Below are 25,319 nucleotides of genomic sequence, written 5' to 3' on the forward strand. Positions count from 1 at the left end.
CCTCTTCCCCACTCCCTCCACTGCTTACAAATGAGACTCACCCTCTGATATTTGGAAATAATTTGGATCCCAAGTCTATATTTATCTCTTCATGTGCCAAGGCACAAAGTAGGCTGTGGACAGATGTTTGTGGAGTGAATTAATTCTCTGAGGTTTTCATTTTGCCTGTTATCTTTTATGTTGTGTTTTTAAAGGAAACCTATTTCTGTTTCAGTGTGTTTTGAGTCACTCGTTGTATATACTCCTAAAACCCAGGCAGTTTGGGCCTCTGTAGATAGAGCTATAGTCTAGGTGTAAACTATAGTCAGGAAACTGCCGGGCACAGTGAGAAAAATGCTGTAGCACTTTTGGCTCTTAGCTCATTTATAGTCTATGATGTCTGGGGTCATCAAACCTAACTCCCACTCTTCTCCACCTTTTTTATAATAATTTAGAACTAAAGATGCCATGAAAACAATTTGGAGGCTGTTTCTTGCCATTCACTTAAGCAACTGAGAGAAAATACCTGGGCATTGTAACCTCAGAATCTAAGTGGGAAGACAGTTTAACTCTGTAGATTCAAGTATCTTTTTCTTTTTTCTTTTTTTTTTTCATCTTTATTGTCCCGTTTCCTACTCCTGGCCTTTGGCTCTAACGCCAGAGCCAGCCAATGCTAACTCAGAAATAGTTGAATTGAAGCAAAACCTGTTAACAGCTACTAAAGGCTAAGTTTTAGCCAGGCAGCTGGCTCCTTCAGCAGCCGTGCCAAGAGCCAGGCGGAGGCTAGGTAGCAAATGCCCTGTGTCCCCTCGGCAGTGGGACGGCCAACTTGTTGCTGGTACCACCTAGTGAAGGAGCAATCTGGCACTGAGATAGAAGGCTTCCAGGAACTCGCCCAGCCCTAAAAATCTGAAGCCCAAGTATAGTCATCGGATGCCAAGGACACAGGAGAAAGTCTTTGGAGCATGTAGAGCACCACGCCAATTGGAGTGCCTGCTAAGCCAGTCCAGGATTCCAAGCATTCCAGTCACGCCATATACACCCCCACTCCCAGAGGGCAGCCAGTGGCCACAGCAGAGGTCACCTCCAAAAGGCCAAGACCCTCATTAGACCCTCCACGAGTCTGCTTCCTCTCTTTGAGCCGCTCTGCCTGCCTTCTCTGTGCTCAGTTCAGGGAGATAGATAAACCATACTGTTCAGTTTAGCCTAAGAATCTCACTTGCCATGGACTCTCCAGGCAGTGAATCATTTTGAGCAAGCACTTAAGCAACTTTCCACTGAGTCATCCTGAGGACTGTCAGGTTCACTAATCCTGACATATACTGTGTATATCCTTTGTTCAGATCCTGTCCCCATCCTGATACTGGGGGGAGTCAGGGGTATAAACAACAGAACTTGAATAATGTGCTTGTTGAGAGTCCTTGTGTTAGGGTTCTCTTTGCCTCCCTTTCTCCACAAAGGCCTGAAGCACTAACAGACTGCTGCCAGTACCAGCTCTTGCTTTGTGTGTCCTTTTGACTACATAGATATAAGCTTATGTACTCACTGAGTGTCACTACATGTTTGCATTTTTTCTAGATTTCCATGGATGTTTTCATTTGATTTCTTCTAGAGCAGGAGGCTGACCTTTTTTTTTTTCTATAAAGTACCAAATTTTGCACGTGCAGACTGTATGGTCTTTGCTGCAACAACCTATCCATTGTAATGACACTTAACCACAGATTAATATGGAGATGAATTGGCATAGCTGCATTCCAATAAAACTTTATTCACAGAAACAAGTCATAATCAGATTTGGCCTACAGCACCTGTTCTAGACACAACAGACTAATGAGTTAAATTAAAGTGCTTAACCTAATTTAACATATTAGAGTTTCTCTGAATGCCAGCATGGGAAAACAATCATTCTCATCCATAATTTTTTAAGGGGGCAATATAGAAAACACAGGAATGTTTTCACCTTTTCTATTTTAAGAATCAAGTTTCATTCATCTTGTAGTACTGAATACCTTATAATAATAAGCATTTGCTGAATTGTGATACAATAATACTCTACAAATGTCAGGGCTTGAAACATCAGAAGGAAGTAAGTTTATTTTGAGTGTGACAATTAAATTTGCCACATGGGGTACCCACATCCTATAGTTGAGCTTCTGATTTGAGTTCCAGCTCTTTTGCTTCCCAACTAGCTTCTTGGTAATATGCACTCTGGAAGGCATCATATGATGCTCAAGTACTGGAGTCTCTGCCACCCACATGAGAGACTTTGTTGGAGTTCCATTTTTCTGGCTTTGGCCTAGCCCACCCCTGGCTGTTGTGTGCCTTTGAGGAACAAACCAGAGGATACACGGTCTCTCTCCACTCTCTCTCCTTCTCTCACATTGCCTCTGTCTTTCTTGCCATGTCTCTCACTCACTGTTGCCCAAGTTTTTACTATCTCTATCACTCTGCCTTCCAAATAAAATGAAAAAAAAAAAATACAGCAAAGATTTATATCACACACATTATGTCCTTTTCCTTTTGGCTATGTCATTCTCACCGAGGGGACTCTGAATGACAGAGCTGTGCCATCTGGAATTTAGTTCCAGTGATATGGGAAGGGATATAGTAAAGTGTGCTTGGCTTCTTACAGATGTCTGCCCTGAAGTGATACAGATTATTTCTGCTCATTTGCTAGAGCAAGTCACCTATGGCTGTCATTTGACTTTTAGGGAACAGGAAAATGCAATGCTACTATATTCCTGGAAGTAAGACAATTGTAATACTAGTGCATAGCCCTAATGACATACACTTAAAACCCCTTTCAATGCTTATTCTTAGTAGTGTTTCTCAACTGGCATTTGGATTATCTAATCTGATTGTCTATTTTGCCCAAACCTGACAATGATAGCTTGGGGCCCAAAGCACCGAGGCAGTGATTATTCATTAAAATGCTGTTTAGACCAACCATGAACATGAAGTCTGGCCTCTGAGCCAGATCCTACATGCCACTGGATCCAAGGATTGATTGCCATTGGGCAGTAAGCCTGAGAACAATTGGACCTCCTATGCCTCTGGTTTTGATTTCACTTTGGTTTACTTTTAATGGGAATTTGCATCAGAAAGGGAGTGTTCAGCCTGTGCTGGGAAGTTCCTTCCCTGAGTGCTATGGAGAGCAGTTATTGAGATAGAGGAAGGACAAGGGACTGAAAAATAGAAAGTGTAAGTGAGGGCAGTGCAATATCATGGGGAAAAGAGGATATATTCACCAGGAAAAAGAACTTACAAGGATCAGCCAGTGTCGCTAACAATCCCAAAGTCTTATTGGCTAAACACCATGAGAGGAGCAGTGAGCAGCTGGCTGTGGAGAAGGAAGGGTTTACTCCCTGTAGTTATTCAGGGAGCCAAAGCCCTTTCTCTTTGGTAGCCTCATCTTCTTCTAGGGATCAAAGTATTCCACTTTGACCCTTGGTCTATTTTTTTTTAAGTGGAAAGTTGTGCAAGAGGCTACAGTGATCAAGCTTCTGAGGCTTCTACAGCATTTGTCACTGTGTTTCAATTGGCTAGAACTCATTCACATGGATTCCTCTAATTTCAGTTGAGGCTGAGAAAAGTGCTGTAACTGAATGCCAGGGAGAGGGGCAAAGATGAATTTGATGAGCACACAACACTGTGTATACTGCTGTCTTCATGTGTTAAGCAGGGATTATTCCTTGTAGGAAGGGTTCCATTTAGCTGAGACTTTGTATTATAGAGTTAAGGTAAAACCAGTCCTCTGAAACCTGGCATTTTCTGTGTACTTCACAAGGCCTCTGGACCTACGTGCAAGGGCAGTTTAAGAGCTTGGAGTGAATGATTGATAGGGAGGCTTGGGGTGAGTATGCCAGGGGCAGGATTGTAGAGGAGGTACCATTTGGTAAAATGAAGCTCAGTAACCCTGGACCACTCAATTAACTCCTAAACTGTTCATAAGCTCCTCCAAGGATGGAAAAGAAAGCCACTAATTAGGAACTGTAAAACTAATTACTTATTTCTCTTTTTGCCTTTACTGCCAGGGCATTCAGAGTCATTTAACACTCACATACAATTATGCTGACATATTCATTGATATTTCTTATAGTTACTTCTTGATTCTGGTCTTCTGTGTTTTCATCCTTAATTACTTTGTGATATATTCTGTTTGTGAGTAGATTTGAAGCCTAGCATTTATGAAAGAGTTTTCTATTGATATCATGACTTCCTGAGCAATCAATTTTAAAGTGTATGTTTTAGAGAAAATTGTAGATAAAAAAAGGTCCAGTTGTAAATCTAAAGAGTACATCAGCCCTTCAAGAGAAGTAGGCACTTTAGTGTTTAACCTAAAGCTGTTAGAACTGGAATGGAGAGATGCTTTGTGCTTACCTTGCTGCCTCAATGTGTTTTGGCATAGTGGGATCAGCACATTTGTGTATATTATTTACTTTAGTCTAGGGTTCCTCAGCTACTCTGGGACCTTTGTTGTAGGAGTGGTCCTGTGCATTATATGATAGTTAGCAGTTGCCCTGGCTTCCATGCACTAGCTTCCAGTATTACCTTTCCCTAAGCAAGATGACCAAAAATGTCTCAGACATCTCCAGATGTCCTCTTAGGGAAACAGTTGCCCCACATTGAGAACCAATACTGTAGTTCTAAAATGTTTTTATTGTTTCAAATAGATACTGTCACTCATCCTGCTGTATAATTTGATGTATTTTGCCATTTCTTAAAGAGATGGCACTTGGAGACAAAAATATGGGTGGCAAGAAGCTCAGTTCTAAGATTGTCTACATTTGTATTTCAGTGGGGTAGAGATGGAGGCAATGTGGGACAAACACCACATGTTTATGCAAAATACTGATTAAAAAGATTTTCCCCTACTTGTTCACCTCTAAGAAGTTGATTAATTTCTAAGGCATGATTGCAGATTCTGAACATGACAAACTCTAGAGCTGGATGCCCTAAAGCAGCACTTTTCAAAGTTGGACATGTAAGTGGATCACTGGGTAGCTTCCTGCAGTACAAGAAGGGCTCCGTAGGTCTGGGTGCAAATGTGAGATTCTTAATTTCTGACTAGCCCTCAGGTGACATGAATAATACTGGTCCCCATACCTTTTAGAGTTAGTTGTCTCTGATAAGACAAGCAGAATATCTGGACATCACTTTCAGCTTCTTCGAAGGAATTGTTTTGTTCCAAGATTATTTCATAGGCCTAGTAACTACTAACCTATGCACAGTTTATATAAGCATTCCCCCTTAAGAAGGAACCACCCAAGATGGGAACCTCCTGTTCTCCCCAAGCACTCACACCGAACATGAAATGAATTAGTCAAGCATTTCCTTCCAAACAATTAATATTTTAGACCATTCAAAATGTCTATGTGTCTGAGAGAGAACGGCTTCCTTATCTGTGGAAGCACCTAGAAGGACTTAAGAAAAGCCACAGAGTGAAAGATTCTGTGTAGTTGGTAGTTTGAATCTAGCTGTAGTTTCAAATAATGCAACCCAGATCTCTAGAACAATGGTAGTGAACTACCGCTTCTGGGCACCAGTTATGATTTGACCTCTTCCTTCTTTTAGTTCCCTCATCTGCAACAAGAATTGATGGTGATTCCTCTCAGAGGATGACTGCAGGGAAAAAAGAGCCAATGAAGAAGAATCTGAATTTATGAACACAAAATGTGTTCAGTGGTAGCCCGGGTCATTAATATTAGTTGCTAATATTGGAGCAGTTAGTTTAATAATTGATATTGTGTTCTTTGCTTGCATTGCATTCCTATTAGCAACATCTCTCGCAGTGTGTGATGATCCTCAAACAGGAATGAGATGGTGTTGGAATGAAGTCCCAAGCAGTGCCTTAAATGCAGATTCTAGATGTCATCAGGCCCCAGTCTCCTACCTGTCCTTCCTTAGCTTAGCTCACTGAATTCATGAGGGAGTGATACAGCTAACCACACAAGTTTTTCAACTACCAGAGTCATGCAGTCATTTTTTTAAGATTTTTTTTTTTTTGGAAAGTCAGATATGCAGAGAGGAGGAGAGACAGAGAGGAAAATCTTCTATCAGTTGATACACTCCCCAAGCGGCTGCAATGGCTGGAGCTGAGCCAATCCGAAGCCAGGAGCCAGGAGTTTCTTTTGGGTCTCCCGCATGGGTGCAGAGTCCCAAAATTTTGGTCCTTGGCTGCTCTCCCAGGCCACAGGCAGGGAGATGGATAGGGAGCAAGGCCGCCTGGATTAGAACCAGCGCCTATATGAGATCCCAGCACGTTCAAGGTGAGGGCATTAGACCCTAGGCTAACGCGCAGGGCCCATGCTGTCATTTTTTTTTCTCCTCCAGCAGATAAAGTATTGGTGTCTGGTATTATTTTGAACAGATCAATTTAGTGGAATTCCATGTCTGGAAGGAAAATTCTGAGGCCATGACAGATAGTAGCTACCAACTGCATGTAGTCTCTGGGCTGACTGAAGCCCATTTGTCCATCACACCTACCAGAGGGTGTTGTGCAAGCAGCTGTTGCAGAGCGTTGTGTTAGTACCCTAGGGTTAGACTGCTGGCTTCCTGCTCACTTCTGTGCTAAGGCACAAGTTTCCTTATTCCTTATCTTACAACATGCTGATATCTAGCCCCACCAACCCAAGGATGAAACAGAGGAGCAATATACAAGTCTCGGGATCTGACAGCAGGTACTTGCAGCTTCTTTGTGATCAGCCCAGGTCCTCCTTCCTTGTGGACTCTTTAAAAACTCTCAAATATACCCTCATTGAGGGAGGAATACTTGCTGAGATGGGAATCAGCTACCCCTTGACCTGTCCACATATTAAACCAATCTCCTTCCTTTACTGAGAAAGTTTGTTGCCATTATTTTTTTGTGACATTGGGAGCAGGAACCAAGGTTTGGGTAACAGTGTATGGAGTTTGGAACTGCTCCCACCGGAAACAGTGATCTGCTTGCTCCCCATTTGAGATCCCCATTGGTATAATACAATGACTGTTATCTTACACTGTTTAGCATCTGTATGCCAGAAGAGTCCCATTCTCCAACTGGAAATTTTTATTCATCTTTATCATTTATTTGCTCTTCACCTTGATTGCTTGAGGTGTAATCATCATCTTCTGGCAACCTGTAGAGAAGCTGTTTTGAATCAACTTTCCCTAATATCTTTCCTTTCCTTTCTCTGAAGTGTGCGCTGTCATCTAAACTTATTTTCATCCACCAGGAACTGTTAGGTATGGTGCTTAGAAGATTTTCTAGGAGGAGATTCATGACAGTTGGGCTTTTCCTCTAGTAGTTCCCTGACATGGCAGATGAACTGCCTTGGTCAGTCTCCAGGAAGAAGTGGACTGCACTTTCCTAATAGCATTTCCGTTCTTCCAGCAGCCTGGAGCCTTCTGCTGCCCCCACCTTCCCTTGAAGCCTCTGCCAGTGGCCTCCAGGGACTACTTTGTGAAGTCGGCTGTGAACAGTTTTCCAAATACAACAAAATGTGTGTTTGGGGATAAGCTTTCTCAATTAATCCTCAAATGCTGAATGCCTCTTTTCTTCCTGTAATGTGTAATGTGATAGCAATCAGCTCTTGCAGTCACCCTCTGACAGGTCCTGCCTCCAGCCTCATTGTCTCTCCTCCAGTCATCCCCAGTCTTTTGAAAATGTAAATCTCATGAAATCACTTCACTGCTTAAATCACTTCCCTGGCTTCTCAACCTATACAGGGGGGAAAAAATGCAAATTCCTGGACTTGACTTCTTTGTATCCCCAGGTGCCTGATGTCATTGAGTTATTGTTGCAAGTGCCAATGTGTGTGGTTCCAGTTATTAGCACTGTACAGTCTTTCAAATGGGTGGGGAATGTTTTCTCTTGATTTATGGAGCTTGCTAATGAAATGAAGAGGAGAGACTTTTCAGCCACCTAAAGGAGACAAAGCAGGTCTTAGCTGAAAGTTGAGTGGGGTTAGGGGAAGGGTCCTATATTCAGTCATTAATTCATCTAAAGACTAGGTGTGGTACAGGGAAGCACTTTCAGAGTGTTGTTCTTGGTAGTTCATAGTTTTTATCCAGGTGAAAATGATAATAATAATAAAAGAATATAATGGTTAAGTAAAATCCAAGGAATTGCTGAGCTGCAATTAAACAAATTTCTTCACTGTGGCATTTGTGAGAGCTTTAACATACCAAAAGGACATTGTGAGCATAGAATATGGACCTTTTCCCAACTTTATTTGAAGCACAGCATTTTGTTTTCACAGAGCATCTTGCAGAGCAGACTTGGGAAATGCTGGTGTAGGCAATACAATGGAATGCTTGACCAAACGCCCCACTGTCTCATCCAGATGCCTCACATTGTTTCTGTAAATGCTGCTTGAGGGTAGTGACTAATTTGTCCATTTCAAAGGGTCATTGACCTTCACAAAAAAAACCCTGGTTCCCAAAGGATTAGAACTAACCAAGTAATAGTAGAACTCATACTTAATTTATTTAGGAAAAAAAAATATGCATGACATATGTTACCATAAAAACCTGTCTTTAGCAATTAGGTATCATGCTAAATAGTTGATTTAACATTTGTTGTTTACAAATATATATTTTGCTAATAAGAAAAATCTAAAACTCATTGTATAATAGTAAAGGGATAATAAAAACACTGTGCCGAGGAGTTCTTTTTATTAGACTACGTAACAAAATTAAGACTGGTGATCCTAGAAATAGTCTCTGAAAACAGAGCGATTTGTCTTCTCTCTCCTTTATTGCTCTGGATTTTATTGAGTTTCTCTAGGCTTAAGGCTTTATCACTGAATTTAAATATTAGAACTACTGAATCTGAGTCTGGGATTTGTCACTAATTTGCATCCCTTGACCTTGATTCCATTGTGATAAAAAGGAAGTCCATTTCTGGTTGACTCTTGGAGATAAACATGGGTAACCTTAGGAGAATTAAGTAATGGGGTTGGAATAGGCTAGGAGTTCAACAATGTAGCTGATGATAAAGCTATTTAGTGAAGTGGAAGAAATTTTGATTGGAAAGAATGGAGAGGTACCTCCTGAAGACTTGGTTAGGAGAAACTTCTTACCAGGGAGGGCTGTCAGCACAACTCAAGAACATAAATTTGGAACCATAGAATCTGGACAAAGTTTGCTGCAGAGATCCAGCACTGCTAAAGAGAAATCTTTAGGCCACTCACTTTGTTTTACATGGAGCATATTGCAAATCTGATAGACTTCATAGACCCTTTCCCCCAGAAGACTGCATGCCCCCTAATGCACTCAAAATTATGTATGTTGGGCCTGATGCAGTAGCCTAGTGGTTAAAGTCCTTGCCTTAAATGCTCTGGGATCCTGTATGGACACCAGTTCTAAACCCGACAGCTCCACTTCCCATCCAGCTCCCTGTTTGTGGCCTGGGAAAGCAGTCGAGGACAGCCTAAAGCCTTGGGACCCTGCAACCAGAAGAGGCTCTGGGGTCCTGGCATTGGATTGGCTCAGCACCGGCCCTTGTGGCCACTTGGGGAGTGAATCAGCAGATGGAAGATCTTCCTCTCTTTCTTTCTCTCTGTATATCTGACTTTCCAATAAAAATAAATAAATCTTAAAAAAAAATTTTGTATGTCATATCAGAATCACTTTTGAAAGTCACATTTTTTTCCTTTCTGCCTATCTAGATCTCAAATGAAGAGCCGTTTTGTCCAGGAAGGATGTATGTGTATTCTAATATCATGGATGCTAATGTCTTCAGAGAATTAATAATGGACTCTGAACATTTAGACATGTATATATCTTTGGATGTTTATTCCTCCATGCCATGCCCTGTTCCAGTGTACGAGCCACCAGGACACAGAGCAAAATAAGACATAGACCCTATGTGTTTGTGTTAATTGAATACTTGGAAAACACTATAGATGCCATCAGGTGCTGGACTGTCAGGTACAAACAGGCAGGCCATTAGAATTTCTGCAAGAAACTGGAGTGTGTTTGATGGATCCTGGAGGCTGGGCAGAATATGAGTAAGCCAAGGGTAGTCTATGGGGGCAGTTGGACCTAGTGTGAGTCAGGGTAAAGTAAGCCAAGAGCACTGAGGAAGCAAGGACTAGCAAGTCTGAAGTGAAACATCATTTAGCCAGGTGGCATATCCTCAGGGGATACATCTTGGAGATGCACTTCACAGCCCTGCTTGGGCCATGCTGTAATCTTGTTCTGTATAAGGAGTTTCAGCTCTTGAGTGACAAATTGTAAAGCTAGACGTGCCACTGGAGAGGTAGTGTCTCGCAAGCTGAGAGACCTGTGTTTGAGTTAGCAAACCTCTATAGCATGTAGTAAGTGCTGGACACTGGACCACCAGAACACACACTGTGAACTTTTTAAATGGTTAATATAGGATTTGTTTCAGCAAGAATACATATAGTCATCATTGCTGGATGAAATAAGAGATGTTAAATGTTCAATCCAATTTTCTCTCCTGGATAAGCTTTTCTTTCTTATCCTTGCCCGTCTTGAAAACATAATATCAGAAATGCAGGGGCCCAATTCCAAGCAGAGCGCCTAAGAGTGAGGTCTTGGGAGGTGGGCCTGAAATTTGGATAGATATTTATTGATTTTACGTATGTCCAATGACTTAAGGCAGGATCTTCATTTGGGATTGCGGAGATAGGTCATACTCAGCGAGATTGAGGGTAGAGGTGGAAGTAGCCAGGCCTGGTGGCTTATACTTGGGGAATGACATCTCAGCGACCTTTTTTTCCTCCCAGCCTAAATGTACTTGGTAAATTGCAAATAATCCCAATCAATTCCTTTGTATAATATTGCTTCTCTGCACACTGAAATTTCTCAAACAACGTTGTGTCTGTTCTTACTACATAGCTGGGAAATACAAGCACATGAAATGATTACCCTCTGCAAATACACATGGACACACCAGAGGTTCTTTTGAAACTGAAGCCCAGAGAGATGCAAACTGATGACAGTCCCATCACTCAGCAAGCCAATAGGGAAATCTTGCCAAGAACCCATGTAAACCCGCCCCCTCCCACCCCCGATAACCACAGCAACCAAGCAACTTTTGCTTCACAGAGATGTGATCTCTGCTCAAACTCTCCCTTCAAGGCAACCCTCCCAGCCATATGCCTAACAAGACAGCATATTCAGGCAGGATCAGCTACTGACTGATGGCAGCTGCAACATTAGCGGAAGTGGGATGAGAACACACAGATGGGGTCCGGTTAAGGAAGGGAGTATGGGGATTAGACCAGGGTGTGAGCTTTCAGCACCCTCTTCCACTCTCCTCTCCAGCTGGAGAGGCAGATGACTGTTTCCTCTCACTCGGCACCTTCTTGGTTGGGACCCAATGTTGTGTCTGTCTGTTTAGCTGCAGAGTGATCTGTTGTATCTGCTGCAAGAATTTCCTGGCGTGGGACCCCAGTGGGGGTTAATCAGGAGTTGGGGTAAGGGGTCTACTCAGCTTGCTGAATATGTGGGCCTACCAGGCATTTCCTTGAAAATTCTAACGGGAAATGTGCCCTCCATCTGCAACTCTTAGAGTTCAACTGTGAGACCCACTCCATCTCCTAAAGGAGAACATATATTTGAGACTGACACCCTTTTTACCCCTTTGTGGTTCCCCTCCTCATTTTTACCTGCCTCCCTGTCTCCACAGTACAAAGCTCCTTCATTTTGCCCAGTTCTGGCCTGTTCTGATCCTCCAGACTTTACATATGCATTGTAGGATGTTCAGCAGTTTAGGTTTTTGTTTGTTTGCTTGTTTGGTACAAACTTTATTGAGGTATAATTTGCATACTATAAAGTTTACCTCTCTTAGCATGTTCATAAGATTTTACAACTAATAGCAACAATACCAGAATATTTTCATGATTCCCAAAAGACATCCCGTGCCTACTAGCAGTTAAATGACATTCTGAACCCCTCAAGCCAGCATCATCCACTAACTTGGTTTTCTCTCTATGTAGATTTGCCCATTCGGGGCATGTCATGCAAATGAAATCACTATATGTGGTATTTTGTGAATGGTTTCCTTCACTTAACATTGTTCCCAAACTACATCCATTATAATGGAATAAAATTGCTCTTATGAATATGCCATCTTTCATTTGCTCATTCATCTGTTTATGGACATTTCACCTATTTCCACTTTTTGATTATTGTGAATAATGCTGTTGTAAGCATTCATGTACCAGTAATTCTTTGAATTACTCTCTTACTTCCTTTTTCATTATCTATTTATATAAAGGAAACAAATTTCATGTATTTCATATATGCAAATTTAAGAGCATAAGGACACTTCCTATTCTACCCCCTCTCGATCCCTTGCTCTCACCTCTTTTTTTCTTATTTTTCTTTTCTTTTTTAAACTGAAATATTTTTAGTTCACTTTATAATCATAGGCATAACCCTCCATGAAATAAAGAGTTCAATGAATATTAAGTAGAAAATCACTGCTCCTCAAGAGCATAGATATGAATCTAATAGTGGAATTACTGTAGAGTGGTAACTCTACACATAACATGGTGAGGAATGGCCAGGCTAGAGCTACAGTTTTACTTTTTCTCCTGGGATATACAATGTTTACAATTTCTTCACATCCTTGTCAACACTTGTCGATATGGTATTTTGTATTATAGCGATCCCAGTAAATGCAAAGCTGTATCTCATTGCAGTTTTGTGTCCCTCCCACCCCCACTAGGGCCTTACAAATTAATGCTTGACTCTAGCAGCATGGCAGACATTCTGTTAGAGCATAGAGGAAGAGAGTTTAGGGACATGGTAAACTTGCCCCCTTCGGAAGCTATATCATAGAAGGAACTGTCTGCTCTACTGAATAGTTTGCTTCCCCTGCAGAATCTGTCGATCAGATGCAAAAGTTGTTAGGTGAGGCTTCCTGGAAGAAGTAAGACTAGAGCAGGACCCTGAAGGGAGGGGACAGGACAACAGGCAAGAGGAGGAGAAATGAAGACTTGTTCTAAACGGAAACCTGTGGCATTCTCTAGCTTGGATACTGACTTAAAGATGCAACTCCAACATGAGCAATTGCTGTAGTTTAGCAGTTCTGAAAAACAAACAGTGGAGGAGGAGATTGGAAATGATGGCTAGACTACGTATAGTGGAGTAGCTGGCTGCAGAGTTTAGTCTTTTTCTACTCTTTAGGATCTTTCATAATCACAAACACATTGGTTGACCCATAAATCTACCTGCCCGGGGCCTTCAGGAAATCTAAAGCAGAGTCTGTGAGTTTGTGAAATGGTTCTGGTCAGAACTGAAGTGGTTGGCTAGAGAAGTGACGCTTTGTGGTCTCCCCTCTGAGAAAGCAGTCAGTATCAGCTGAAAAAGCTGATGTATAAAATGATTATTTTATGAATGTGATGGCTCAGAAGGGACTCTGCAGTCACCACTCAAGGTCTACCAAGTTTTGAGAGGTTCTACAGGCCAGTGACAGGTAATGTTATACTACATGGGAAAGAAACAAAGCTTTTCACAGTGTTCCAAGTGTTGAGAAGTTTTGCCTTCCAGAAACCCTGTCATTTGTAACTACTAGTAGTAGAGCAAAAATAGTATTTATTGAGCATGAAAATTTACATGGTACTCTACTGAACACATTGGATGTCTTGTGTGATTCTCACAACAATGTATGAGTGTAGGCATTGTTATCATCCCTATTTATTAAGTTGGAAACTGAAGTTCATAGATGTGAAATGATTCACTTAGCTAGTAAGTGACAACTAATTAATACCGAAGCTGGTAGTTGATCCTAAATGGGGCTCTCTGAAGCAAGGCCTTTACTGTCAATAGAACAGATCTTGGCAGTTGCATTTTCAGCAAGCTCCCTCACATAAGTCCTAATTTCTGGAACATTTCAGACTCTTAGCCTTGTGCCCTACAGCCTCATTATGGTGAAAGCATCAAAGGCTCCTGTTACAACATAATTAGAAAATGACCAGGCTTTAAAGTATTGTCTTCCATTGGCACATCAATATGAATTAGTTAATGGGATTAGTCCTAGCAGGGCAACACTATGGGTCATAGGAGAGTTAAGCTTTATGAAGGATGAGAGTTTAGGGAAATTCTGGAAATTATAGGTCTAAGCAAAGTAGATCTAGCAAAGTTATATAAAGAGACCCAGGGCAAAAACAAGTGATGATAGTTGGAATACTGAAAGGAAATCTAAATGGTAGGCATCACTGGTTCAACTTAAGGACCCATTTGAAATAGTAGTTTCGCTTTCATTAAGCATTTCAAGGAAAAATTTATCTGAACCTAAATGGCCCAAAAGTTGGAGAACTGTTACTTTTTGGAAGAGGGCACAGAAAGCCATTCTACATCCTTGCATATACTTTGATTTAGCCTGATCAAGGTGGAGCACCTAGTTGCCACTCTCTCTATCACAATGTCACCGTGTTAGAGAGTCAAAGATGATTGTCTACTAGAACTCGTGTTTTTCTGCTTTCTCTATACTTGAGCCAAAGTCTAAATTTGCCAGCCCAAATTTATACAACGCATTAGTCTGTTTTCTGTACTATAACCAAATACCTGAGGTCAAGTAACTTAAAGGCAAAAGAGGTGTAACTCACAGGTTTGAAGGCTCCAATTAGCACGGTATTGCCTCTAGATGGATTGTATCATGGGAGAGAACCAGAAAGAGAGAGAGAAAGAAAGAAAGAGAGAGTGAAAGTTCAAATAGTGATATAGGAAGCCAGAGAAGGATATGTGGGACTACTTGGGATCCCATAAGAGCTGTAGCAGTTTCTTATAAAGAAAGCCCTCCACTGATGACCTACAGGGCCCCAACTGGATTCAACCTTTTAAAGTCTTAGTGCCATTATACTGATGTGCAAGCTTTCAATAAATACATGAACCCTTGGGGAGCACACACAAAGCATTCCCAAACCACTTTAAAAACAATTTAAGAGAGAAGCATAACACAGTGTTGGTAAGAGGGAACACCCTCACTGAAATGAGGCTGGAACACAGGCATAGCCAGCATCTGACTCACTAGTAGAAAGAGAGCTGAGCTTCTAATAACTGGCTTTATAGGACTGATTTTCTATGGTTGCAGGGCCCCAAGATGGTTACCTAGTACAATTTTGTTCAGTCTCCAAATTCAATTTTTAAAGAGTACATCTGTATCATTTACAAATATAGATGTGCATGTACAAGTACATAGGACTATATATGTCTATATATAAGTTATGAAGGAACATATCTTATTCATCCTGTCCCACATGAGTTAAATTCTTATCTTTCCCCAATGACTTTTAGTTTCTCCTGCAATGTTTAGTACATTTGCATCTTTGTAGATATTTTATGCATTGTATTTATTTGAGAGGCAGAATTACAGAGAGGTAGAGTAATAAGGAGATCTCCCATTAGCTTGCTGACTCCCCCAGTGCCTGCAGCAGCTAGGATTGGCATGCTGGGGCTTAGCCAGGCCAAAACCAGGAATCAGGGGTTTGAGTCAGTTCTTCCATATGGGCGCAAGGGTGTAAGGACTTGGACCATGTTCTGCTGCTTTTATAGCTACATTAGCAGGAAACTGGATTGGAAACGTAGCAGCTGGAACACAAACCATGCCTATATGGGATGCCAGCATTGGTGGTGGCAGTGTAACCTGTTGTACCATGAAAATATAAACAAATATTATTATATCTCTTTTAGAACTATGTTCTCTATTATACAAAAGTTAGTAAACCAATGCATATTTTTTAAAGATTTATTTATTTTTTATTGCAAAGTCAGATACATCGAAAGAGGAGGAGAGACAGAGAAAAGATCTTCCGTCTGTGGTCTTCCCCAGGAGACCACAACAGCCGGTGCTGCGCCGATCCAAAGACAGGAGCCAAGAGTCAGGAGCTCTTCCAGGTCTCCCACGCAGGTGCAGGGTCGCAGGCTTTTTGCCATCCTCTACTGCTTTTCCAGGCCACAAGCAGGGAGTTGAATGGAAAGTGGAGCTGCTTGGATAAGAACATGTGCCCATATGGGATCCCGGCACTTTCAAGGCAAGAACTTTAGCCACTAGGCCACTGTGCCAGGGCCAATGCATATTATTTTATACTTTATTACTCTCATTATTTAATAGATATATGTGAATATAAAAGAGCTTGCTCTTTTACATAACTATATTTGTATTGATAAGCCATCACATATTTACCAAGATGTTTTCTGATAGATATAGAAATCGCTTCTATTTCTTCCTTTATAAATATAGCTTTAAAGAAAAACTTTAATATGTTTGTACATGTTGCCATGTATCTGCAGAATTAATTCTGCAAAGTAGCATTACTGTTCAAATATATATCTATATGTATGTAATAATTCATAGATGTTGTAAAAAATGTTCCCTATACCATCTGTATCAAATATTTATGTCCTTGTCAAGAAAGTATATTGGGGCACCATTGTGGTATAGCAAGCGAAGCCGCTGCCTGTGATGCCAGCAACCCATATGGATATCAGTTTGAGTCCTGACTATACCACTTCTGATTCAACATGCTGCTACTGGCCTGTGAAAGCAGCTGCAGATGGCCTAAGATGCTCCCTGTCACCACCCACATGGGAGACTTGGGAGAGATTCCTGGTTCCTCGCTTTGACCAGATCCAGCTCCAGACATTGTGGCCATTTGGGGAGTGAGCCAGGGGAGAAAGATTTGTCAGTCTCTCTCTTTCTCTCCCTCCCTGCCCCCAGGCCCATCATCTCTGTATAGTTCTCTCTTTTAAAGATTTATTTTTATTATTTTTTCATTGGAAAGGCGGATATACAGAGAGGAGAGACAGAGAGGAAGATCTTCCGTCCGATGATTCACTCCCCAAGTGAGCGCAACGGGCCGATACTATGCCGATCCGAAGCCAGGAGCCTCTTCTGGGTCTCCCACGCAGGTGCAGGGTCCCAAAGCTTTGGGCCATCCTCGACTGCCTTCCCGGGCCACGGGCAGGGAGCTGGAAGGGAAGCGGGGCTGCCGGGATTAGAACCGGCGCCCATATGGGATCCCGGGCGTGCGAGGCGAGGACCTTTAACCACTTGCGCCACCGCTGGGTTAGTTCTCTCTTTTAAATCGACAAATATTAAATAAATAAATAAATAAACAAACAAATAAATAAGTTTTTAAAAAATGAAATACATTACTCAAACTTTCAGATTCTGACACAAGGAAAGGTGATATCACAGGAGGATTTAATTTACAATTTTCTTTTTTTTTTTTTTAAAGATTTTTTTACTTTTATCGAAAAGGTGGACATGCACAGAGGAGGAGAGACAGAGAGGAAGCTCTTCCATCCAATGGTTCACTCCCCAAGTGGCCGCAATGGCTGGGGCTAAGCCAATCTGAAGCCAGGAGCCAGGAGCTCTTCTGGAACTCCCACACAGGTGCAGGGTCCCAAGGCTTTGGGCCGTCGTCGACTGCTTTTCCAGGCCACAGGCAGGGAGCTAGATGGGAAACGGGGCCGCTGGGATTAGAACCGTATGGGATCCTGGCGTGTGCAAGGTGAGGACTTTAACCACTTCGCTATCGTGCTGGGCCCAATTTACAATTTTCATATGAAGGAGGTTATGCCTATCACTCCCCCCTTTTGTGGGTTTGTTTTTTCTGTCATCTATTTATTTAGCTCCACGATATAGTTTTATAAGCATTTGGGGTTACCTCTCCCCTCACATCCTGCCCTCCACATTTTCCTCCCCGATTATTTACCCCCATGTTATCATGAAAGCATAGTCACTCAGTTCACAATTAACAAGCTTAACTTTCTGATATTTAAATACATCATGACATGGCAAGTATAACAACAGGTAGAAACATAGTATCATAATATGTAGGTATGTAAGTTTCATTGGGAATCCTCCTTTAATTCAGGAATAGAGATACATACTACACAGTATCTTTACTTTCTAGTATGCTAATCTCCCTTGTATAGTTTATTATATACATATATATTGATATGTGTATAAATATATATACTATATAGTTAATATGGTATATATATATATATATTGCTTTGCAACTTAGTTGTCTTACATCAGAGAAAATATATAATATCTGTCCTTTGGGGATGGCTTACTTCACTAGATATAGTGGATTCCAGATGGGAATGATAAGATGATAAGATTTCATTCTTTTTATAGCTAAGTAGTATTCCATAGAGTAAATTTATCATAACTTCTTATCCATTCCTCTGTTGATGAACATCTGTGTTGTTTCTGTGTCTTAGTTATTGTGAATTATTCTGCTCTAAACATGAGGTTCCAGGTAGCTCTCGAATACAAATTTTATATCTTTTGGATATACTCCCAGGAGTGGATGAACAGGTCATATGGCAAATCTATTTGCACTTGTCTGAGGACTCTATAGTGATTTGATAGTTGTACTAATTTACGTTTCCAGCTACAATGGATTAGGGGGACCTCTTTCCCCACATCTTTGCCAGAAATTGTTACTTGTTGATTTCCATATGTAGGTCATTCTCACAGTTACACAGAACCTCATTATGTTTTTATTTGAATTTCCCTGATAGATAGACAACCTAAGCATTTTCCATGTGTCTATTACACTTTTGAGTTTCCTCTTTTGAAAAATATCTGTTGATGTCCTTTGCCTATTTCTTCACTGGATTGTTTTGCTGTTTTAGACTTTTGGGAGTTTTTTGCCTTAGTAGTGCCACTTCTGTCCATTGTCTATTTATATTCTTTATAAACATTTTCTTCACTTTTTATGGGCTTTCTATATTTTAAGAACAAATGAGATTTTAATTTAAAAATAGGAAATTCCAGAAGAGGTTCTATGCCAGTTTGTTAGATCTTTCAGCAGCAAACTTTTTCTTTAAGTGAAATTATATTAATCACATAAACATGGGCATCAACAGGATTAGAACTTTTCTCTTGAATTGGGAATGGAGACATCTTTGAAGCATCTTAACACAAAATATACTTGGAAAATGCTGTACATGGCCGGTTAGATTGTAATTTCTTTTTTATATTCCTAAAATAAGTTATCATTTAACATTTTTCTTTGTTCCGTATGTCCAATGAGAGTAACATTCTCCTAAAATCAGGAAAATGATTCCCCTGTAGTTTTAACCCAACACAGTGCTGGGCATTGTCAAAACAAGAGAGAAGCAGTGTCTTAACCCTTATCCCTGAAGAATTTACCACAAACAAGGTACAAAAGAGGAGCTGGGAGCCATAACCTAGTGTTTAGACTGCTCACTTTGCATCTGCCAGGATCCCATAAGGATGTTGATTCGTGCCCCAGCTGCTCCACTTTCCTTCCAGCTCCCTTCTTATGGGCTGGGAAAACAGTCAAGGATAGCCCAAAGCCTTGGGACCTGGCATGCACTTGGGACATGTGGAAGAAGCTCCTGGCTCTTGGCTTTGGATCAGCTCAGCTTCGGCCATTGTGGCCACTTTGGGAGTGAACCAGCAGATAGAAGATCTTTCTTATTTTCTCCTTCTCTGTGTACATCTGATTTTTCCAATAAAAATTAAATAAATTTAAAAAAACAACATACAAAACAAAATTCGTCTATTGAATTATCCATTCATCCCTAGAAAATGAGAAGATATTCATGTTTTTCAGATTCATATCTTTCTTCTATATGCCTTCTTCAAGAACACCATCATGTACCATTGTGAATATTGTACCTGTAAATTATCTCTGACTCTCACAGTCACAATAAGGTAGATGGTGTACTCCCTTTGAATTATAAAACAATTGAATAACCTTCTCAAGAGTACAGGGCAAAAACATACTGAAACGGGTGTGTTGGTCTATTTGGGCTACTATAACAACATACCACAAACTGGAAGGTTATAAATTGATTTGTCACCATTTTGGAGGCTGGGAAGGCCTAAAACAAGGTCCTGGCATATTTGGTGTGTGGCGTGGGCCTACCTTCTGGTTCATAGATGGCAAATAGTATGTTATGTGAAAATAAAACATTATCCCAGCCATTATCCCATTTCATCCTCCCTTGTACTTATGTTTCTGAGACCTATGACATAGAGCACTTTGCCTATGTTTTGTCTTTGAGTGTGTTTATGTGTCTATTTGTTAGCCTAACTTCTTTTCCTGAGGCACTACCTTCACTTGCATCTCCTGTTTCCACTGTCTGCACAAATGTTGCTATAATATCTATAGAATGGCAGAGAACCAGGGAAGCATTAGAATAAGGCTCAGCCATCAGAGTGAAGTAGGAGTCAGAGTAAATGTGGTAACAGCAGAAAAGGAATGATTTTACATGAAGTTGAGGACCAATGGATTCCTGGAAGCTCTGGGGAGGTTTGTACTTAACTCATTATTCCAGGAACTGATTTGTCTTCTGATATACCAAATGACTTTCTGATTATCCAAGAGCATTCTCAATATGAGAATGGAAATTTGAGCATGTGGAGAGATGTTTGATGAGAGAGCATGATGAGAGAAACCAGTGTGAAGACTTTGAGTTCTAGAGTAGGAAAGAATGTAGTGCCAGGAGGGGATATTGGTGGATGGAAGTAAGTAGTGTAGGCCCACACACTTCATGGTAAAATTTACCATGAGCTCTGAAGGGGGAAAAAAAGGCTGTGCCAACACTCTTCCTACTCATGTTACTGACTGACAATGCGTTGCTTTTCAAAGAGATTCTGGATTTGCCAAATCTAATTGCAAAAAGGTCCTATTAAGACCAGTAAAGCACTAATGCTGATACTTCAGGAATCAGTGAGAAACAACTGGTAGCAAGAGACATTTAGGATAAGGAGGTGTGTTTTGAGTACCCAAGAAATTGTAGTTCAGCTGGAGTATATGACATTTTCCAGGATGGGTGTTAACACTGTGGTTAAGACACTACTCAGGACACCTGCATTTTGTAATAAAGTGCTTGAATTTGAGAACCTGGCTCCACCCACAATTCCAGCTTCTTTCAAGTGCTCATCTTGGAAGCAGCAGGTGACATAGCTCAAGTACCTGGGTCCCTGCTGCCCACTGACCATACCCAGATTGAGTTCCAGTCTCCCAGATAACAGACTGGCCCAACTTTGGCTGTTGTAGCCATTTGAGAAGTGAACCAGAGGCCTGGAGGTTTCTCTCTTCCCATTCCTTCCCTTCCACACTGGACACACCTCTCAAATAAAAAGGAAAACAATTGCAAAGATCATTATTACCATTGAGTGAAGAAACAATTTTCTGCTTATCTATTTACTTGACACATGATTTCACTCCATTCCTCCTCATAGTATTGTATGGGAGAGGCTAGAGGCATACAGTCTGGTCATTCTGTGTACCATCCTTCTGACAGATCTTTAGCCAGCTTGGCTTTGGTCTGCTTTTCTGCCAGTTTTTGGCCAGGAGCACAGTAAGGGTGTCCCAAGGAGAGTTGATTAGAAGCCCTGTTACCTTGAAAAATCTGGGGTGGGATAGGGTAGTCTCTGACGTGACTTTCCTTGCCTCTCTGATTTGCAACCATGCTGCATTGATCTTCCAAAGATGCAAAGGGATGCTTGAGATCCGTATCCCAGTCTTCTAATGTAAAAAACACTGAGACCCCAAAAGTTTAATTAGTTCATGCAAGATTATGAGAAACAGGGGACTCAAACTGAGATTATAGCTCAGTGGTCCTGCTTTAAAACTTTAACACTGAAAACAGCACAAATTTTAAGGCAGTAAAATTACCTCATATTTCCAAGGTGCTCCCCCTGTAAAGTAGCTATGTGACATAAGTCAAATCTTTTGGGGCCTCAATAGCCTCATTTTCATTATTCTCTATACATTATTAAGGATGTTGGAAGAATAAATAAGAGTAAATGGGTTGTTAAGATATTTTAGTTGCATGAAGCTAGTGTTAAGCATGACTGAAATTATTTTTTTGATTCTGCTTTTTCTTCCTATCTCTTGCTTTCTGTTCATGTCCTGTTGAGTATATTAAAAAATTCTAATGCCAGATTACTCAAAATATTATTGTAAGGAATGCTTTCAAGGTCATTCTTTCACTGAAAAACCTCCCCCTCCAATTGCCTTCATTGATTCCTTACTGAAAGGCCTGGTTCAAAAATCAATCTACATTCTTTGGAGGCAAAATAATTCCACAGGGATTTTTTTGTATTCTAAAGTTTTGCCAGCTCATGCAAAAGCCATGTAAAATATTATTTTGTAGGTCATTGTAGTTTTCCATTACTACAAGATGTTGAGATTTGGAATTATTAAAGCAAAGCCCAGGGGACAAATGGCACTGCTCCTGTCCTTTCTCCGATGACTTTCACTTACTGTTGCCAGCTGCAGCTATGTGGCTGTATTCACTTGTGGGCACAGGGCAGGGACTCAACACAGAGGAACAATTAGCCTGAATTAAACTCTTTCTTGGAGCTAAAATTTCTTTTTATAAAGGAAAAATAAAATAACTTTCTTTATAGGTTATAAGGGATCATTAACAACTAGTTAATACCCAAGCTATGAGTTACTCAGACATTGAGGCTAGGAGTTGATGTTGTGGTACAGTGCATTAAACTGCCTCTTGAGACACTGGCATCCTGTATTGGGGTAGCAATTCAACTTCCACCTACTCCTCTTCTGATCATGCTTCCTGATAATACACACCTGGGAAGGCAGCAAAAGATGCTACAAATCCTTGGGTCCCTGATACCCTTGTGGGGGATACTAGATTAGAGTTCCTAACTCCTGGCTGAACTTGGCCCAAATCTGGATACTGCAGCCATCCAGGACTGGGCCAAGTGGTTGAAAGAACACACACACTCTTTCATGCTGTGCTTTTCAAATAAGTTTTTTTTTAAGATTTATTTATTTTTATATACAGAGAAGAGAAGAGACAGAAAGGAAGATCATCCATCCCCTGGTTCACTCCCCAAGTGGCTGCCATGGCCAGACCTGAGACAGTCTCAAGCTAGGAGCCAAGAGTCTCTTCCAGGTCTCCTGCATGGCTGCAGGGTCCCAAGGCTTTGGGCCATTCTGTACTGGTTTCCCAGGCCATAAGCAGGGAGCTGGATGGGAAATGTGGCTGTTAGGATAAGAACCGGTGCCCATATGAGATCCAGGCACATGCAAGGTGAGGACTTTAGCCATTAGGCTACAGTGCTGGGCCCTCAAATACATCTTTTTAAAACAGTAAATTGAGGATAGATCAAATTATATAAAAGTGTGACATTGAGTTAGTTACTCAAATAATGAAACCAAAGAATCTGCAATGTCTGTTTCCTGGGTACTCTAAAGTATAGTGTTCTAGAGGTACAGAATACCTTAAATATTTCAATGGTGTTTGGATTTTAGTTCAGATTAAATGGTCCTTTCCTTGTTAAAATCAGAAGTTATTGATATCCTTCTAGATAGTGGTTAGGGAAAGAAGATTCTAGAGTCAGATATCAGTTCAGATCCGCGTCACTTAAAAGTGGCATGATTTTGGGAAATCATTAGTTTCTTGAGTTTAAGTTTCTCATCTGCAAAATGCACATAAATGTAAGGTATGTGTTAGAACATCATCAGTAATAGGCAATGAGATGATGTATATAAAACACTTAAGCTTTAGGGTTCAATAAATGTTAGCTACTATTTTGCCATGGATATTATTATGCATGAGATTTATCATTTTTATACATCCTGAGCATAATTTCACTCTATATTGAACTATAATTTATCTACCATAAAATGGACTCACATTTATTTGTTTTCCTCGTGAAACACAGAACTGTCCTGAATGTTCTGATTCTACTATCTTATGTTAGGCATTTTCCTAGTTCTGTTGTTCTCTATAATTCACTCAAGAATATTTAGTTTAATTTTAGTACTTGCTCATTTTTTTGGTGTGTGTGTACATGCATACATGTACATACACACATGCAGTATATGTGTTAATGAAGCCCAGTGACTAGACTGCTAGAGACCATTCACCTGGTCTCTACATAGCAACCCTGTGCTGGATTTCATGGAACAAAGAGATATTTAGGAGTTCTACTTCTCAAAAAGCAATACATACCCATAAGTCAGCAGGAACAAGATGGGAATTAGAATCAGAGGGCTATATTTTGATTCTTATTCTCACTTCTCAGTAGCTTTATGACTTCAGTTTGTAAGTCACTTAACTTCCAGTAGCTTGTTTCCTTCAAATGAAAAAAAAAAAAAAAAAAGAATCAACCCTACCTAATCCATAGCTTTGTAATAGAGGACGATGGATTTGTAGTGTACCACAATTCACAAATATGAATTCCCAGTAATATTGAAGTGTCAAATTCTATGCTTCAGACATCATATGCCATGAGAGGTCAAAAGCATGGGCTGGAGTTGTTAGAGAAAACTTCATGGAGGAAAGGGGATATGAGCTGAACCCTCATCAGATAAGGCTTCAGTAGGTATATGTGTACAAGTGGGGGGTATGGGATAATGGAGGAGGAGTGACAAATAAGCTGAAGTTGCAGAGGCTACAGCAAAATGCAAACATGCAACCAATGATATGAAACATGGTAAAAGGTATTCTTTTGTGGGGAGTTACAATAGATGGGTCCTCTTCTGAAGGGACAGAGGCAAAAGAATAATGGGTAACATAAGCCCAGCCTCTTCAGTCAAGTTAATTTCCTAAAATAGCTAGATTATTACCTCCATCAGAGCTGGGACCTTGTTTTTGTTCTCTGCTATCTTGCAAATGCTTCTTACAGTGTCTGACACATGGTAGGTGCTCAATGAATGCTCAGCAGGTGGGAGAATGGATGGATTCTCTCACCTCCCTCTATGTAACATTTTCTCAACTCCCTCTGTGTAATACAGCCCCATCTGCTGTTGGGATTTATGAAATTCTTTGCAGTGATGCCAAGACCCAGTAGTTGTCCTTTTTCCCCACCCTGTTCCAGAAGACTCCTTACCCTCAATGAACAACAAGGTGACCAGCAAGTCATGTGAGTACAATGGGACCACTTACCAACACGGAGAGCTGTTCATGGCTGAAGGACTCTTTCAGAACCGGCAACCCAATCAGTGCACTCAATGCAGCTGTTCGGTGAGACCCTGATTTTAATGTCCTTCCTAATCCCTATCCAAATATGAAACCTCTGTCTGTATATGTAGTTTTTGTTTGAACCTACAATACAAGATGTTTGAATGAAAGATCAGTTCCAAAAGCCTTGCAGCTGATCTAAAGCTCCTGATTGTCAACTCTAAACAAGGCTGTTGAATATATAACACCCATTATGTCCCAGCCTTAAAGCTATAGGACAAGTAAAATATAAGCCATTATTTATGATCTGCAGTCCTTTTTGTAATAGTCACACCTACGCCTTTATCAAAGCACTAAATTATCTGGATTGTTGGGAGTGCTCTGACAGGAAAATTACTTTCACCTTTAGGGCCACTCCATGTAATTCACAAGAATGTGAAGTGTCTGTT

General features: G+C 40.8%; 1 protein-coding gene and 1 pseudogene across 4 annotated transcripts in view; one reads left to right on the top strand and one right to left on the bottom strand.

Moving 5' to 3' along the window:
* CHRDL1 (chordin like 1) overlaps positions 1 to 25,319 on the top strand; it is a 117,733-nt gene that overhangs the window by 47,486 nt on the left and 44,928 nt on the right. For 3 of the 4 annotated variants that reach the window (XM_040999705.1, XM_040999707.1, XM_040999708.1), the window contains one exon: positions 24,791 to 24,933. In XM_040999705.1, the coding sequence (XP_040855639.1) occupies positions 24,791 to 24,933 (143 nt within the window). Of the gene's footprint in view, positions 1 to 24,787; positions 24,934 to 25,319 lie in introns of all 4 variants that reach the window. The other variant, XM_040999706.1, reaches the window with a different exon arrangement.
* Positions 10,373 to 10,687, bottom strand: LOC121169431 (annotated as a pseudogene).

Source organism: Ochotona curzoniae, unplaced genomic scaffold (genome assembly GCF_017591425.1).
Source record: "Ochotona curzoniae isolate NIBS_2020 unplaced genomic scaffold, NIBS_Ocur_1.0 scaffold_1852, whole genome shotgun sequence".
Lineage (NCBI taxonomy): Eukaryota > Metazoa > Chordata > Mammalia > Lagomorpha > Ochotonidae > Ochotona > Ochotona curzoniae.